The sequence below is a fragment of the Cydia strobilella genome, chromosome 7 (genome assembly GCF_947568885.1).
Source record: "Cydia strobilella chromosome 7, ilCydStro3.1, whole genome shotgun sequence".
In the NCBI taxonomy this organism is placed as follows: domain Eukaryota; kingdom Metazoa; phylum Arthropoda; class Insecta; order Lepidoptera; family Tortricidae; genus Cydia; species Cydia strobilella.
Genome location: NC_086047.1, coordinates 14,340,954 through 14,359,000, shown reverse-complemented (window position 1 = coordinate 14,359,000; position 18,047 = coordinate 14,340,954). Strand labels below are relative to the sequence as shown.

Here is an 18,047-nt window from a genome sequence, read left to right as displayed (position 1 = left end):
TCTAAGCCCCGTCCGTATGTACCTAGGAATATTTGTCGTTAATTGGAAATGGATTTCTCTATAATTCAAAAAAAGAATGCCTGATATTGGTATTGGTCCTAAATAATAGTGGAGCCGTTATGGTTTAGAAGCTTTTACCTGTTACATAGGAAGATTTATCCTCAAATAATAATGTGTCTTATTCTGTAGACATTAGCGGTCACCGTGAAAGCTTTTAGATCATTACCCGTTAATATTTGCATGTAGATCGCAAAACGTCGCTGCGAGATGTCGAGCCGTGATAACAGCCTCCTAATGCGTATTCACAGCGAATCACCATGCTAATGTCGTGATTAATATAATGTCACGGCGAAGCCGGTTCGCTAACATTCGTAACACCAAATTTATGAACCACGAAGGTCAATGCGCACTTGTTGGAACTGTTGGATATCTAAATGCAATAAGAAATAAAGGATCGTTCCAAAAAATCGTTCCTAATGGGCCCGAAATGAGACCAAATGTGAAAACAAACGGAAGATTCCTGCCGGCTGGCGGCCACGATGCCAGCTTTTAAATTTTACTACATTATCTGTTCATTGTCACCGATGGCTATTGTTTTTTAGTGCTACCGACAAAGACCGCTGACGTGTTACCAAGACATTGAACCTGCGGTCTCGACCCCCTCGACACCGCAACGCTTCCGTACTAGAAACATGGACCCCATAACTATGTACTTGCTTCCATGTCTATATCTATTGGGGAACACTACAAGCATGGATATCTAGTGCCCATTATTTGTCATATATCCAGTGAAGTACCAAAATAAGTGAATTGGACATGAATTATTACCAATTTTCTCAGGTGCTATGTATTTACATTTTGAAAATTGTTTTACGTTTTTCATTAGAACTGGATGAAAGTTGATCAGATAATTATGAAGGCAGTTTGTAAAATAACAATAGGTACCTAACTATAAGCCAAGAAAGGCTAAAATTGTATTACACACATTGCTAGAAAAGCCTATCCACGGCGGTGATGTGTATTAGCCGATGATCAATCTGATACTTAAAAACACACAAAGTAAGCGGTTATTTAAATACTCGATCGTAGAGTTTGCAAACTATTTCATTAAGCAAATGATAATGTCCCGAAGATAGGTTTGATTAGAGCTTTGCAAGGAGCGGTAGACGTGCAAGAGCTCATATCGCGCACAGTAAAAGCAATACCGTCGGTACCCTATTATGATTTTTTTTCATCATTCCAAAACATAACCAATCTTTGCTGTCGCGCAGCTGTTCAAAAAACGTGTTTGCCAATAAAAGCTTCAGAGGCGAGTTTAAGAAACAGTTAAATTGTTTAGTCATGGTAATCCATACGGAATAATAATGGAATCAATTTTGTTGGTTAACTCACTTACGTTGTGTCCTACAAAAAAGCACAAATATTTGATTTAGGGGACTAATGTCTATAAGGAAAAATGACGAGAACTAATAATGTCTAAATACTGATTATAGTGATTATTGTCAAGCTCAAGACTACTGCGAAAATACTACTTGTTCCTTTTTTTAGGGTTCCGTACCCAAAGGGTAAAAACGGGACCCTATTACTAAGACTCCGCTGTCCGTCTGTCTGTCCGTCTGTCTGTTTGTCACCAGGCTGTATCTCATGAACCGTGATAGCTAGACAGTGGAAATTTTCACAGATGATGTATTTCTGTTGCCGCTATAACAACAAATACTAAAAACAGAAAAATATAAATATTTAAATGGGGCTCCCATACAACAAACGTGATTTTTTTGCTGTTTTTTTTCCGTAATGGTACGGAACCCTTCGTGCGCGAGTCCGACTCGCACTTGGCCGGTTTTTTCATACATTTTTAAATTTCTAATCTTTTCGCTCGAACTAAAGGGATTTGAATTTAGATTTGGAAGAAGTGAATTTAGAGAAGACTGTTTAAAGTTTAAATTTAGATTAATTTGAGTTTTTCTTGGAAATAGAAAATCTGTAGATATAGGTTTTATTTAGATTGTACTATATGGTGTAATAATGGCAGTGTCTTAAGATCATAACGCGACAAATGTTTTAAGGCACTGATGTTAAGTGTTTTACGGTAGTGGGTACATTCAGATATGCGATTAGAGTGACTAAAATATGCAGTTCTGAGGTTGCACAATGCACCGCCGCCGCGGCCCCCGCACTGCAGTCTCAACTATTTGATAAAGAGATTAATGACGTAAACGGTAAGCTTTTTGTCGCCAGCAACAATCACACAATTATTTTAAAAGCGCTCTATGTCTATAGCTTCATTTGTCTTATAGGACATTATTCTTTCGAAGTTTAGGAAGACGGATGAGTGGTTGTGTTGATAAAGTAAAGGTTTAGTGGGATTAGACAGTTTATGTAATACCTCTGAGCTTTAGTCGCGTGTCATAAACTTATATAAGCTAAAAGAGGCTTTAACAAATAAAGGAAATGTTTTACATTCTTAAATGGTGCTTAAGCCAGTTGCACCATTCACTAACCCGGGGTTAACCGGTTAAACCTAGAGTTACCATGGTTACCAGTACAATTTGTCACTGGGTTAACGGTTAACCCCGAGTTAGTGAAATGGTGCAAGTGGCGCTTAGACGTCATATAGGTTAATAAGGATTTTATGATTGTACAGAGAAAAGTGTGACTAAATATAAATATTATTTCATCAAACTTAACTCTAGATTGTTATTACAGGGAGTAGGTAAGTAATTGCCGTTGATACTCCATAAAGGCTTTTTTAAATTATGTTACAAATTAATGCGAACTTGTGATTTAAGATATAAACAGCTTTCCCTGTGCAAGCAAGTACTAATGCTATCACACTATTTTCAATTGTGTCACAATAAGTATTAACATTCATTTTGCCTAGAAACTTATTTTCTTGTAAGCATCTGTTATGAAAAATTTTGTGTGTAACACGGGTGATATTTATGTAAACTCGAGTCATATAAACCTTGTACCTTCAGGGATCGAGTGTCCTACAGACAGTGTCCTCCTAAGACCCCGCGTACAAATTTTTGTACATATTCCACAATCTATTTTGAACTTTTGTTGAGTAACTAAGGGTTCCAAATTCAAAAACAAAACAAATGCTTCTGGGTCTCAGGAGGTTTAAAGTCATAAAATCAGTAACAATATTGGTGATATCGCTCTCATCTTAATTTTCACGATTATCTAAAGTCGACCGTGTATTACATGAATCAAAATCAAAACACTTTTGAAGGGTTAAATCCATAACTGAATTAAATGGCCGACATAATAATCCGATGTTGATAAAAACTCTTATACTATAACATCACGAAATGATAGTAGGTCACGCGATAGCAACCCCATTTAAAAGCGATGTGTTATTATCAAACGAAAGGGTTCAACAACTTCAAAGCATTGAAAGCATGCCGATAATTGCGTGTGTAAATAAATAGCAGTAGATATTATTACGAATCAGGTGCATAAAACAAGAAGGCAGTTTTTGTGTAATCAGCGGGACACGCTAACTTTTACAACAGTCTCCGTTTGAAGACAAAATAGATTGTTAACCAAGGGATGAAAGGCATTAATTTCTTATTATTTTAATTACTTACATATTAAGATAAGTACTAGAAATGTAAAAATGTACCTAGATTTAAGAATGTTGCAGTGCCCTAACATGGTGTCATGTACCTACAAATGTATTTATTAACACCTGTATTATGATGAACATGATAGCAATAAAGATATGAATATGAATAATCCGAGGCTGAAATACTACTACTTACTTTCAATTAACAATTCAGGCAAAAGTATCGTTATTTATGGAATGTATAACAAATCCATTTAAACTCAAATTTCAATTGATTATCGTAAAAAAAATCGTACTTCGAACGTAAAATGCTCTAGTGCAGACACGTATCATTTTCTGCACACCTTTTAGAACAACAATGACCCTCTTTCAGGGCATGAAAAATGAAAATAATATATAGGTATATGTTCAATTTATAATTTACCCATAGGTCAGGCGATGAGTTTTATCAATGAGGATATAATAAGACAGCGGTACTGTCATAGTAAATTTTGTAACCACTGTAAATTCACTGCCATCTATCGACATACTTTAAAACTAAAATTGAAGATTTATAAAAATACGTTAAAATGTATTTTAATATGGATAAATGATTTTTTTATTTGTATTAATTATTTTTATATGATTTTGACCCACGTTATTTCACTGGTATGCGTTAAAATTATAAATAACAAACGAAATAGTCAACGCCCTCTATACGAGAGTTGGCCAAAACTAGTGGCGCCATCTGATCGAGAATCAAATTTTCGTGATTTTCGAGGCACGTTTTTTCCTTAGACTGTATCCATCTATTACGGAGTTATATCTATCTTTGGTTTCATTCATCGACAATACTTGCCGCATGTGTATGTGTAATGTATTTCTCTATCGAAGAACAAAACAGATACCTACATGCCAATAACATTTACAGCCAAGATTACAGAATGGTACATATAGCCTATTAGGAGTTCTGAGTACGTGAGTAAGTACCTAAGTGCCACCCTTGAATTATCTTTAATTTGCGTAAGTAAAGCATAATTGATGATACGGTCTACGCTATCTTAACTGAAACAGGGTTTACCATTTGACTACAAAGTACGTACCTATTTAGCTATAATTAGAACATTGCAGTTGCTACATTTGTACACAAAATAGCTTGCAATGCTTACAAAATTCGTTTGGTATACCGCGTTAATCTTGCAGTCTAATGTATACAAATTAATTGCTAGTTTGCGCAATGGACCGGCCGCCGCGCCGTCTGCTGCCGTCTCTAACCTACTTGCCTTATAGTCACCATTCACAGTACCTTCACAGAAAGGATAAGTAGGAACATGAAACACCCCATACGCCTACTTAAGGGACTCTAACTTTCCCCGCTCAAACATTTTACTCGCGATGCCTTTGTTTACTCAATCGTTTTTGTTTTGTGTCTGAACTATCGTTGTATGTATGTTACTAATACCGGTGGTACTTGTATTATGTACCTATGTTCAATCTTTACACACTGACACGCCTCAGAATGAGGACGTGATGTGACACGACCTAACACAAGCTGATAACGTGAACGCATTCTAGGACTTCAAGCTCAGTGCTACAAAAATCGTTATAATAATTCTTTCTAGTTTCCTAATAATATTCTTAGTTTATATGTGATTCATTAGTGATGTAAGTATACTGTCAACGGCTGGATTAACAAGACGCCGTGGGTGTTAAGTTATAGTTAAGGTGGCAGACGTGCTTTGACATGCGTTCCACCCATTTGACAGGGGCTGTTGGAACACGTGCATCAGACTAGCATTTCGGGATTTAATTAGGGGTTTAAAAACAAACAAAATCCGAAGAGCGGCTATAACGTTAACATTATGACGAAGGTCCTGTCAAATACGTCAAAACTTGGTTAGTTATACGAAATCACTTAATACGGTGGTTGAACAAATATAATTGCGTACCGCGGTGAGTCATGGAATTGCTACATCAGTGCAAATTTACAATAAGTGGCCACCAAACGGCATTCCGAAGAGCCCGCGACAAGTAAGCTTGCGCCCGCGATTACGGAGTTGCATACTTACAATAAATACAACAGAATCAAGCAACAACACAACTCTAAAATCAAGTGTATTTTTTAAATTCGCATTAAAATTAAAATTAAAGTCTTTAGCATCCCTACCGCTAAATAGAGTTTTCCAAAACCACTTTCGAATCATCATCATCATCAATCGATATTCCTAAAAACAAAACTTCCGTGAGACATAGACATATTAAATATATTAAAAACGGGTCACTCACTCCTCGGTACGGAGTGAAACATGTCGAGCGTTTTCGACTTAAAACACGTGAGTGACCCGTTTTTAATATATTTAATATTCCTAAAAACCACGGGATTTAGCCACACTAACCTCCTTTTCAAGCAGATCAGTGAAAGTGAGTGATGAGAATTGTAATTTGAATGCTAATATCAAAGGATCTACAAGCGCCGGTGTAACTTGATCTGCAATTTATCTGTATTAAGATCTGAGATGACGACGCGGTGGGCTCGGCATTCAGCACGGATTACGATTAGTGTCTCGTAGGACGTGTGTTGTAACCTCGGCATTACGTTGTAAATATAGATCTCACTGTCTCCGAGTTTTCTTTGTGACGATGTTTCGTAGGAAGCAGCAATTAAGCGATAAATCTTAACAAACCTGCGCCACGTCCACGTACTTGCATGAAGATGTTCATTGTTAAAAGTCACAGTTTCAATATTATGCTCCGCCTCGGAACGCCTTCATTAAAAGGTACTATCTGCAATCTAAATAAAACCAGCCCAGATTAAAATAAACTAACAGTCACTAGTCAGCTGTGGTCGGGTGGTCTATTTCATTTAAGAAAAGCACATATCACGATGTAAATAAAAAAGCACGAGGATATCTTCCTTTCCAGTATTTAATTTAAGGACGGAAGCCGCATGACTCGACAACAAAAAAGCCGATTAATTTTCACCGTTGTTCTGACGCGACGCGACCATTATGTTGGATGAATCGCTGTGAGATTCCGAGGCAGACGTGCGGGTAGACAAAGATACACGTTACTACATTGTACGTTGTCACGGCGAAAACTTGTAGCTTAGAATTAAACGTGATCTCACCAGGAAGTATTCACACAATAACATCAGGAAGGGAGGACGAAAATGTTTTCTTGCGGTCACTGAATGCCAAGATGCCTGGATTGATATTGCAATTCATCATCAAAATATGACGAGAAAAATAATGGCAAATAAATGTAATTCAACCAACCAAGAATGCGAGGGCAGATTGAAAAATTAACGACCTGGCCGATAAATAGTAGATTATACACCAAGGGGATAAAGCACTGTTTTATGTCACGGGCGCGATATTGAATCCTGAGTAAATGAGGGACTCCATATTTAACTCCCGAGCGTAGCGAGCTTCGCTTAGCTTCGCTTAGCTTCGCTCAGGAATTAAAACGGGGTGCAGCTCGCCCAAGACGAAAACAGCTTTATCCTAAAGGAGAATGAGAATACTCTACTTTTCTCACATTTTGCGAGACAATAAAAAGCAAGGCTACTTACTATTAGAAACGTTTTATTAAAACAAAGTACCTTATTTAAAAAAACGTACAAATTATAATGTTTCAACTTCAACCTCCTGCAGCGTTTTGCAACACTCGCGGCTTTTGTTTTATTTTCTTTGTTTTCCGTATATGGCTTGTAGTGGCCAGTTCGATTTTCAATTTTCGCCGAGTTGTACTAAATCTCATTATAACCCGCTGGTTAATAATGAGATTTGAATTCGTATGAAAAATTGTTCCATTGAGAATAGGGTACTTGACAACATTAAAAATATATAACGAATTGCTGTCATCCTAAAGATAATAAACTAATAAAGTATATTTCACTATATTTGATTGTAAATTATGTTTATTTTTTGAAAAATAAACGAAAGAAAATTTAATATTTTTTGAAATTTCTTTAGGGACGTGAACGCTCTGTGATTGGTCAACGCTCGGATGAGGTCACACGCGGGTAAACATTCTTGATTGTCCAAATTTTATATTAAAGGAAAAAATGGAAAAAGTTACACTTCCGGCAGGATTTGAACCCGCAACCTCCGCAATCCGTGCGTATCGCTCGCAGACGTATCTGCATGTTAAAAAATTGATTCTTGATTGTCTTGAGTGTTTTAACTGTTTTATTTGTATTTAGTTAATTTTAGTTATTGTTCCACAGTTTTCTGATATATTCCGATTTATCCGTATATCTAGTGGCACAATATTCATAAGAATCTCAAAATGGAGCCGAAATACTCGTATGTGCAAGCTGATAGCGGCAACCTACCAGACATAGACGCATTAATGGTTGCACTTTTCTTTAAAGATAATTCGGATTACTATGCTGCGGAACTTAGAAATGTAAAAACAGCTGTGTGAGTATACGTTAGAAATTGTTTATTTACGAACATTTCGATTTCGATGATACGAATACGACGACGATATATATATATATATAGAATACGATGACGAGAATAGTATCTCCATACTGCACTTTAGTTTGAAAGAAAAAGTATGCTACTAACTACCTACTAATGCTGAAAGAGCTATTGTTATGAGGTTATGTAGTAATACATTAAATACCTAGATCTTGTTTCGTTAAATACAACAAAATCCGCTGCTTTAATTACCATATTTCGATTAAGTTCGATTCAAGAATCGATTATTATTATCGATGTAAGTAATATTTAACTGTAAATAAATAGATAAGATAAGATAAGATGTTTATTTGTACATGACTTTTACAAATAAACATCTTATCTTATCTATTTATTTACAGTTAAATATTACTTACATCGAAGTGGTCTTCATACATAAAAACATTTGTATGCGCTAAAATGCTCTTTGGGTCTCTTCGCGCTAGTTTTAACCACATTTTTCTTATTTTGGGATTTGTTGGAATGGAAACAAACGATTTGTCTGGATTTTTCATAGTCGTACTTGAACATTGCGGCACTATACACCATTTTACAGTGAAATAATGAATTCAATGCACATAAACCATAAGATTAACTAAGGTCATTGACTGAGTTTACTTGCGCGTGACGTCACACGTGTCACGTGATTAGCCCCTTTGCAAAAACAGCGTTTAAGGCGCGTTCAAAATAAATAAACTTTAACATTGTTTTTTTATATTTAATACAGGAAATTTCACGGAAATATCAATGTAGTGTAATTATTAAGTCATAAACAATAAATTAAAACCATTTTCAAAAATTAGTCAAATAACCTATAGAGACCTACAGCAGTAATGACTTACTTTAGGTGAGGTTTGCAAGATATAATTGGGCAATGGGCAATGTCGAGCATGTGGTGTGAAAAAACTTATTCTTTTGTGTACAAGCTTTTATTTAACGTGCCCTGTCAGTTAGTGTGGGTCAAATCTTGGAAGCTAAATTTGACCCACTTCCCGATTTTAGATTGAGGTGAAATTTTGCATACATATGTAAATCGGATTACATTGCAATATTCAGATGACATGGAGCTGATCTGATGATGGAGACAGGAGGTGGCAATGGGAATTCTGTGATAAAATAACTCAAACTAATTGTGTTTGAGGTTGCTAGAATTGTCTCGATGAGTTATAGTTGCCTGTGGAAAGAAAAGTATAGTCAGCGATAAAAGCGTGTACTAAAAATGAAATTGTTTAAAAAAACATTATTGTTTTTTGCTCATTAAAGTGTAATATTAATAACTTATTACGCAGTGAACTAACGTGGAAGTGTGCAGCTAATGAAGAATTACACTTGAAACGCTTTTAACCATTATCAACACACCCGGCAATGCATCGTGGCTATTAGTAAAGTCCAGCTATCACTTTACTTACCTTTGATATCTATTGGCGAAATCATCATATAAACTTGACGGAAGCCATTTTTTTTAAATTGATTGAACTATGTTTAGAAAAAAAAAATACGGCCTATCTAAAGTTACGTGTAGACGACTTCCACTTGTTCCCCAATAAATAAATAAAACAAATGGGTGGTAAGAAATTTTCAAGTGACGTTGAGGTCCAAGCTGAGGGGGTTCTACCTAACTACCTATTTTGAAGGCCTGGGGGAAAGCTTCGTCAATAGTGTTGAAACAATGGCCTTAGAACCCAGATGTCAAAAGTCCATTCAGCTCGGCAGAGGCTACGTAGAGAATTAAAAATTATTGAAAAAATATTTGAATCTGTCGTCATACGTAGACGTAGGCCGTGAACTTTACGCAGCGTACAGTCAAGGGCATAAATATATTTACATTCCCAAAATTTCAAAAACATGTGTACGCTCTTACACCTTAGACAATAAAGTCGTGTTCACATATTTTTGAGCCATTTGTCTGGATCGATATTTTTGCCTTCGACTGTACTACGTAGGCGAACAACACGCGAACTTGAAGCGAAGCGATGCGGCGCGGGGTGAATCAATCCTTTGATACCTATAGAAGTGCGTGACGATCTCGTTGCGAACGCGAACGCCGTGGGCCCGCCGCGCCGCGCCGCTTCGCTTCGCGTTCGGGAGTTGTTCACTTACGCAAGACGCAGCGTAGAGAACCTCGTAGAGATTATTCCGCGATAAGTTCAAATATACTGCGATTGCTGTTTGATCATACTCGTCTTTCAAAAATCATTGAATCAAGCAATCCAAATAATGGAAAATTTCAGCAATGCACGAATGTGCGAGCCAAAATCTTGCTAATTAGAGAAAACTCATCTAGTATTTTGATAGAACATTTCTTATTTAATTTAAAACGACTGTAGGTACAGGTACCGAAAAAAGCAATGAAAGTGCAGACGCCCCTGGAATTACGCCGCTAGCCGCGTTGGCTCCCTTCCAGCTCCACTGAACTTTGACAAGGAGCCGACGCCGACAGTGGTGTAACTACAACTACCCACATCCATGTGTCTAGCGCGTAGCGCGCCAGTCTGGGCACGCTTACAGAGCGCATCGCCTCAGTTTAACCAGTATAAGTGTAATCGTCGATTAAGTGGTTGCCGCCGACCTGGTCACTTTGATTGGTTTTATTATATTGAACGCTCACCGTTCATAAAGTACATAAAGGGTACTTGGAGTACCTTTATTTAGGTGGACAAGGTGGAAGTGTTAATAGGGGTTAGGAGATCAAGTTGGACTATAGGAACAAACTCACCGACTGATTGGTTTTGTGAATTAGGTAACACATTAATTTATAGTTTACAAGACAGTAAACATGATTGTGCTGCATTTTGTGTGCACTAGGAAGTCAATCACCTCACACCTATTCGTTCCTAGGTAATTGCACAAGCTCATAAATTTACATAATTATTATACAACTCGGTTTCAGTGTCGACATATATGACAAATCTGGAATTTAAATTTAGGTTCGTTCCTACCTAATAACGGACTCCTAGCCTGGGCAGTAGTGACTAGTGACCCTACCTACGAAGCTGGAGGTCCCGGGTTCGAACCCCAATAAGGGCTTATATTTGTGTTTCTCGCGAACATTTGTTCCTGAATCATTGATGATTTCGTGATGTATGTGTAAGAATGTCCCCAAATATTTATTTTATTTGTATTTTGTGTCAAATCAGCTCGATGCACAATGTCATAATATTGCATTGTCACCGGCCTTTCATAAGTATACCAAATTTGACCCCTATCGAATGTCAGGAAGTGGTTCTAATGTAGCTTCCAAGATTTGACCCAAAATAACAAAATACATACTAACAGCGAAAGTTAAGAGGCCGTAGTCGATTTTGGAGCAAAAATGTAAAATTGATAGATTTAGTCGTTGAAATTATACAAGTTTTGTTACGTAATATCAAAATAACAAGTATTGGTTTCTATTAGCACGTTTTCTCATCTTGCCTTTTAATAATGAGGTCGCGAGCGTGCGTCACCGGTAATAGAAGGGGCAGTTTTTAAAAATTCATCAAAAAATTATTGTTATACAAATTGATGTATAACAATAGTTTCAGCAAATGTTGTAGATTGTTTAAGTATCAAAATTACGTTGAAATTAAGTCGATTTTCAGAGAAATTGTCACTTGTTTTGAAGTAATTTCTGGAGAAAATTAAATTCGTTTAACTTTCATTTCCTCGAACTCCAAGTCATATAACAAAAATGTAATCTGATAAAGGTCAAGTACAGAATACGTAAAATACAAATTTACCATTATTAGCAGTCCAAACTTTACGAAGTTTACAAATAAGAGCGACAAAATCAGTGGTTTACGCGCGTTTACCTAAACGTCCATCAGAAAAAAAAAACATTACTAATTTAGTGAGTCTGTTTTCAAAAAATTGATCTGATAAAAGGCAAGATAAGAAGACGTGCTAATAGAAACCAGTACTTGTTATTTCAATTAGGTAACAAAAGGTGTACAATTTCACCGACTAAATCTATCAATTTTACATTTTCGCGACTAAAATCGACACCGGCCTCTTAAATAAAAGCTTCTAAAAATCTAACACCATAACAGCATTCACCTCTGACTTAAAACTGGACACAAGGAAGGTCAATATCACTAACAACTGCGAGAAGAGATCCTTATCTACGTCTCTATCTAATTGATCTTTAAATTGAACATCTGGTTTTCCACTCCACTTCTGAATAAACCGGGTCAACGTCCTACGATATATATGTATACGAGTGCTTTCCCTCTGAATTTCGGAATGCCTACTACAGTTGAAGTAAATTTGTTGATTGTATTGTTGCACTCTACATTGTTAATTCAGTGTGATCAAAATCAACAAGAATCCTTTTACGGTTCATTCGATTTTAAACCGTGATTTTTTTGGCATAGGTAGGGTGTTGCGCTGTTCACTAGAAGGCTAAAAAGACGTTAATGTGAGTTTCTTTATCGAAGCGAAGCGCTCTTTTATAAAGACTCATTAAACGTAATTATTGTATCAATCAACGATAGATCGTTGAGAAGTTATTGATCACGTCCGCTGCACAATTGCCATCAGATATATCTGAGCGGCCAAGTTGCTAAAAAACTACTGAAGATTGACTCTACCGCCTTGACAATAGAGGCGTGTTTAGATATTTGTGGGCATCTTGGCCGTTCCGATATATTTGATGGTGACTGTATATCGAACAGTGGCGGGTCGGATCGGACGTCAATTACTAGCGATACGCGTCCGCGACGAATTGGGCACGGGAATGAGTGCAGCTACGTGACCAGAACGGTCCAGTCATACGTCAGTATTTTGACCGCTTTTGAACGCACATTGAAACAATTTGGACACAGTTTTCACCCACGAAGTAACGAAAACGTTTATGGGTTCAGGGTAAAATGCTGTTTTGGGTCTGCTTATTTGTGCACACTATTCCCATTTATCTGAAAACGGAATTTGGTTCAGTATTAAAAGAGAATCGAATTGCCTATATTTTCCCGTTAAAACTGTTAAAAATTACCTGAATTGTAACTTGGGAGCACTAGCGAACGTTAGGACGAAAAAAAGCTTCATTTGTTATTTTAGTTTAAGCTCGAAAAAAAAAATCCCTTTTAATAAAACACGTATCTAGACAGATAAACTACCTGCACTAAGGTGATAAGGTATTTAAACTCTTAAACCTATACCTACGGGACGGGCTAGGCCGTATTTGACGGGGCCGTTGATGAAGTTACAATACTGGTAAATTGATATGTATGCCGAGACGTGACGATTCATTCTGACACACCATCAACACATAATAATCATGGCCCAATAATCCTCACTCACTGGAACTAATGGATTCCGCTACTGGTTAAGTGTAAATAAGACTTTGTAGTGTAGAATGCAGTCTACTAAACTAGACAAACCCCCTTCGTATTTCGGTTGAAGGTTGTTGCGAGGTACCTACAGTTAGACTTCCCACCCAACCTTTTTTTTCCTTAATCCATTATGTATTAAAAAATACTATCCGTCTTAATTTAATAAAATTTACTTATTTCAAAAGAAAACATTAATTGGAACGTAATAATGTCAATGCTCAGCAGTTGATGATCACAGGGTCATCACCCTAACATAATAGTAGGTAGCAGCAATACGCTAAGTAAAATAAATTCTGCGTATTTATAAGACATCATATTTCAAACATTTAGACATGAAACTCTAATCGACCCGGAATTTAAAATATCAATAAGCGTTTTACAATTGAAGTGGACACCACAATGGTACAAGAATATTACGCAACTGACATGGTGTTGACAGCGGAAGGCAGGTCTGAAACAGCCAAAGATATACGCCCTAGACAAAACAGCTTAACTAGGGTTACCAGACGTCAGGTTTTTTCTAGTCATGCCGAATATATGAATGACGGAATGCTTTAGAACATATAGAAGTTTTTTTTTTAATTGTAGCGGTTTTTTAGATCACAATACTTTGAGGTCTTTCTCTAATAACTCCAACAATTCGAAACCTGATTTCATGACTTCGATAGAAAAAAATAACGAACATAGGTTTAAAACGCAACTTAAAAAATTGTAACAATTTTTGCACAAAAGCTAAAAATATGAAAATTACTTCTAAAAATGCGCAATTTTATTTTTATCGAACTCATCCATTACTTATTTTTCTGTTAAAATTTACAAAGATTTAAAATTCTAAACATGATGTCCGCGATACCGGGCACGCACAGCCACCTCGCTCACGCTTATGCTCAGTGAGAGTGAGAGAAAAACCTGAACCCATGGGGCCTTAACAACGATACAAGTTCTTTTATACGTTTTCAAGCTGCCAATTTTGTTGTTTCGATTACCGATATTTTGCACCGTTGCAAGTACCACGTCACAGAGTAGGTAACTGATGTGCTGTGAGTTTTAGTTTTGGTCAATTTTAGTCTCAAGTTGCATGTTCTTTTAAATAACTTTTTTACCACTAACTCAATAGCAACATTAATTTCCTTAGAAATAAATACATTCAATTGCAAACAATAAATACTAAAGTAATTGTAAACGTTCGTGCGTAGCATGCTGCATGTGAAAATGATGTTCAGAAATTTTATCAGAACTACAAATGTATGTCTGGCAACCCTAAGCTTATCCGGCTTGATCTGCTGACAGTGCATTGTTGAAAGGTCGAAGCGGGGGCGTCCAATTACAAACAAAAGGCACTAACTACCTTTAAGCTTCATACAAACTTACTATCATTCTCTTTAGGACGTCTGACAATGATTCCGGCCATCCGGGGTCCACGAACTGCACCGGAATGCAAATAAATAGATGCATATAAACAGGACGCCTCGCACCTGCGGCGGTATTTGATATAGACAATGCGTCGTGTCGCAAATGACGGGGACGCTGGTTACATGCTAACAACGACACTGAATAATCACAGTCAGACAGACGGTTAGAATTGATTCTTCAAGACAAGATAGTATTGAGCTAGATGTTTGCTTTGCAGGGCGAAGTGTTTATGAAGTAGCTGTCAACATGTAATTCTGTTTAATATAGAAGCGCTCGATAAATTATGATTCGTAAAGACAAAGTCGCAAGTGACTCACGACGCTGGTTACATGCTAAAACGATACTGAATATTTTTTGAGTTAGACAGACGATTTATTAGAAGGCTGATTATAAGAGAAAGGCTGTACTTTAAAGTAGTCGCGTACTGAAGAGATTTGTTGTTCTAAATGACACAGAAGTTTACTGACTTAACCGAGCCTAACCCCGATGAAGTTAAATTTTCCATCATGGTGGGAAGGCCAGATCAGGTGGTAGTCGTATTAGCAACGATGAACGATAGTAGGTAGTCTATAAGTCAAAAACTTAGGGATAAGTTATCAGCGACGTCAGCCGTTCGAGTTCACGTAAGAATAATGAGAACAAGAAAAAAACCATAAATAATATTTTGTTACAGACGGGGCGATGTTAAGCGTGGTGGTAGCGCTGGCGTGCCTGAGCTTGGCGCGCTGCTCGCCGGAGCCCCACGCGCTGCGCGTCCACCCGCGCAACGCACACACTGCCCTGGTCAGTTTCATCCTAAACTGGCAGCCTAGCCTAGCCTAGCCTATACAGCGCATATTTAGGATAAGCATTGCACGGCCGCGAATTTTTCGTGTCGGCTTTGCATTTTGTTCTAACTTAAATTCTATTTTATTCTGTAGGTAAAGACGGAGCATTCACTGTTAATAAAACAGCGAGCTTTTGCCATTTTCTGTAGTTGAACTAAACAACGAATAGAGCCATGTCGGTACGAAGATACAGCGCCAGAACATTGAGAAACGCTCGGGCCGCAAAAAGCTCGAAGCAAATTTGCTATCGTTTCGCTAGGCTGCTTGTCAGAATGCCCATGTTTGCCATGACAGCTTTTATAATAACACGGGCGAGAATATTCATTTCGAGTAAATGTTTAAGTCCGTTCGTAATATTCGTATCGTAACTTACAAAGCGTGCCCCGTCACCTAGCTAAGAAAGGACATATATATTGACTCTGACTGATTTATTTCACAACAACGCCGAGTTTAGACGGACATTTCTGAATGCTCTTCAAACACGAACAAGTTATATGTTTATAAACAAACCAGTTTTAAATGAACAAACATGATTGTTTTCAGGAACTTAACGGAATCCTGGGCAAGATCGAGGAGAGACTGCGGGTATTGGATGCGGTCAGTGCGGCTCAGGCCAAGCAAGCGCGTAAGCTAGAAGTCATACAGGACAAACTAGGTAAATTAAATTATAATATCTAAAGATGCTACTATTCACGAATTCATGATGAAGCTACATATATAATCAGGCAAATTTTCAGGCTCAGGCACGAAATGACACATTCCTGCAGTAGAGTGCGTCAAAAGTAGCTCATAACAATTATATTTACAGTACATATGGTGCTACTTTCTCGCACTAGTGCGTAAAAGAGCACTTTTCGTGCATATGTCGAAAGTTTAAAGGGCCATATGTACTGTAAAACTTTGTACGATACACGTGCGAAAAGGTAATTCGCAACTCGTGCGTGTCGATTTAAAACACTCCCTGCGGTCGTGTTTTAATTTATCGCCACTCGTTTCGAATTTCCTCTTTTCCGCACTTGTATCGTAAATAACTATTGTTGGATAGTAAGTAGGTTAGGTACCAAAACTCCTCAAAACAATAAAAAAACTAAACCCTAACATAATAGTTATTGAAACATTCATCAACATGTTTACCGTCTTAATTATTTATGCCTCAGTACCTACATATAGCAACAATAAAAGTTAATAACGTCGCGAAATTTCACGTATAAACGTTAATGTATTTAGCGCCACATCAATATTAATGAATATCATACTCGTATAGCTCATAACTCATAAAGTTGTGTGATGTTTGTCGTTGGTGCATGTTCTGAACGCACAGTGTAGGTATTTTCTAAACCGCAGAACTAGGGCGCAATACCATATATATTTTGAATAGTTTGTGACATCGCAAATCTTGTGTTATGTCGAATTTGGAGTCAGACTAAGCTAACTCCCCAAGCATGTGTCCCCATAAACTTCAAATTTTCCTTGTCAAAGTCAGAGTAAAGTTAGCTGACCACATTTCAGCCATGAGCCATTTAACATTTAATACATTTAGAATTTTTCGATATTTCCAAAATGAATAGTTACATCATGCTTTGTACCACAACGGCACAGTCACAAGTTATCTTTAAAAGAAGTCGAATTTGCCCCCTTCCCATCCGGGAAACCGATGAGCGACGGGTCTATTGTGTCATATCCTATTTTAGGTTGAAACTTTCGCAATATGACTCCCGCAGTAATTGACTCGACAAGGGCTCTTAATCAATGATGATTAAACGATGACTGCGACCACCCATCGCCTTATTTGAATATATTTATAAAGACAAAAATGCACCCTGGACAAACAACTACATACCTACATCAACTCGTAAGAAATCTCTACTACTATTTGTCATGGTTTCATAGCCTAATAGGAGTAATAGGGTTTGGTTACCTACTACTACTACCTATAACATGACGTTCTACAGTAAGCGAAATAACTTCTTTGTTTACAGATCGCGTAGAGACCACACTCTCGTTAAGACTGGAAAGAGCTCAATTAGCGGCTGAAAGACTGGAACATAGAATGCATCTGCTTCAGACTAGTGTTGAAGTAAGTATCGTAACTCTTTATGTATTTTCGACTTATGCCCGCCTTCCACTGCGAGCGGGAAGGACTCCGTACCGAGACTCGCGACGGCGGCGAACTACAAAGAAGTGCTTTCACTGAATAAAAGTAAGCGGAGCAGACTAAACGAGTTCAAAGACTCACGAAAGTGTTCGCAGTGTCGAGCGGATTCCGTGCGGTATCCGCTCGACTCGCAACACTGATTTTTAATACAGTTGCTCCAAAAGTGCTACTTTACGTAGCTGTTTAGCGTGCGGAAAGTTGGTTTTCGCGAACTAGTGCTTTTTACTTTTCCATTTTTTATTTATTTATACTTGTTCCAATTCATGAGTACTTATTGATGAGTGTTTCCTTAAAACGTCGTAATCAACATAAAAACCTAGGTACTGT

At 37.4% G+C, this 18,047-nt stretch overlaps 2 protein-coding genes across 2 annotated transcripts in view; one reads left to right on the top strand and one right to left on the bottom strand.

The window, feature by feature from the left end:
• Window positions 1-18,047, bottom strand: part of LOC134743226 (Golgi-associated PDZ and coiled-coil motif-containing protein-like) — a 96,452-nt gene that overhangs the window by 52,989 nt on the left and 25,416 nt on the right. The gene's annotated exons all lie outside the window — the stretch shown is intronic.
• LOC134743194 (uncharacterized) overlaps window positions 1-18,047 on the top strand; it is a 47,151-nt gene that overhangs the window by 5,999 nt on the left and 23,105 nt on the right. The window contains exons 2-4 of the mRNA XM_063676575.1: window positions 15,412-15,521; window positions 16,109-16,220; window positions 17,545-17,642. Coding sequence (XP_063532645.1) covers window positions 15,420-15,521; window positions 16,109-16,220; window positions 17,545-17,642 — 312 coding nt within the window. The 5' untranslated portion in view covers window positions 15,412-15,419. The remainder of the gene's footprint in view (window positions 1-15,411; window positions 15,522-16,108; window positions 16,221-17,544; window positions 17,643-18,047) is intronic.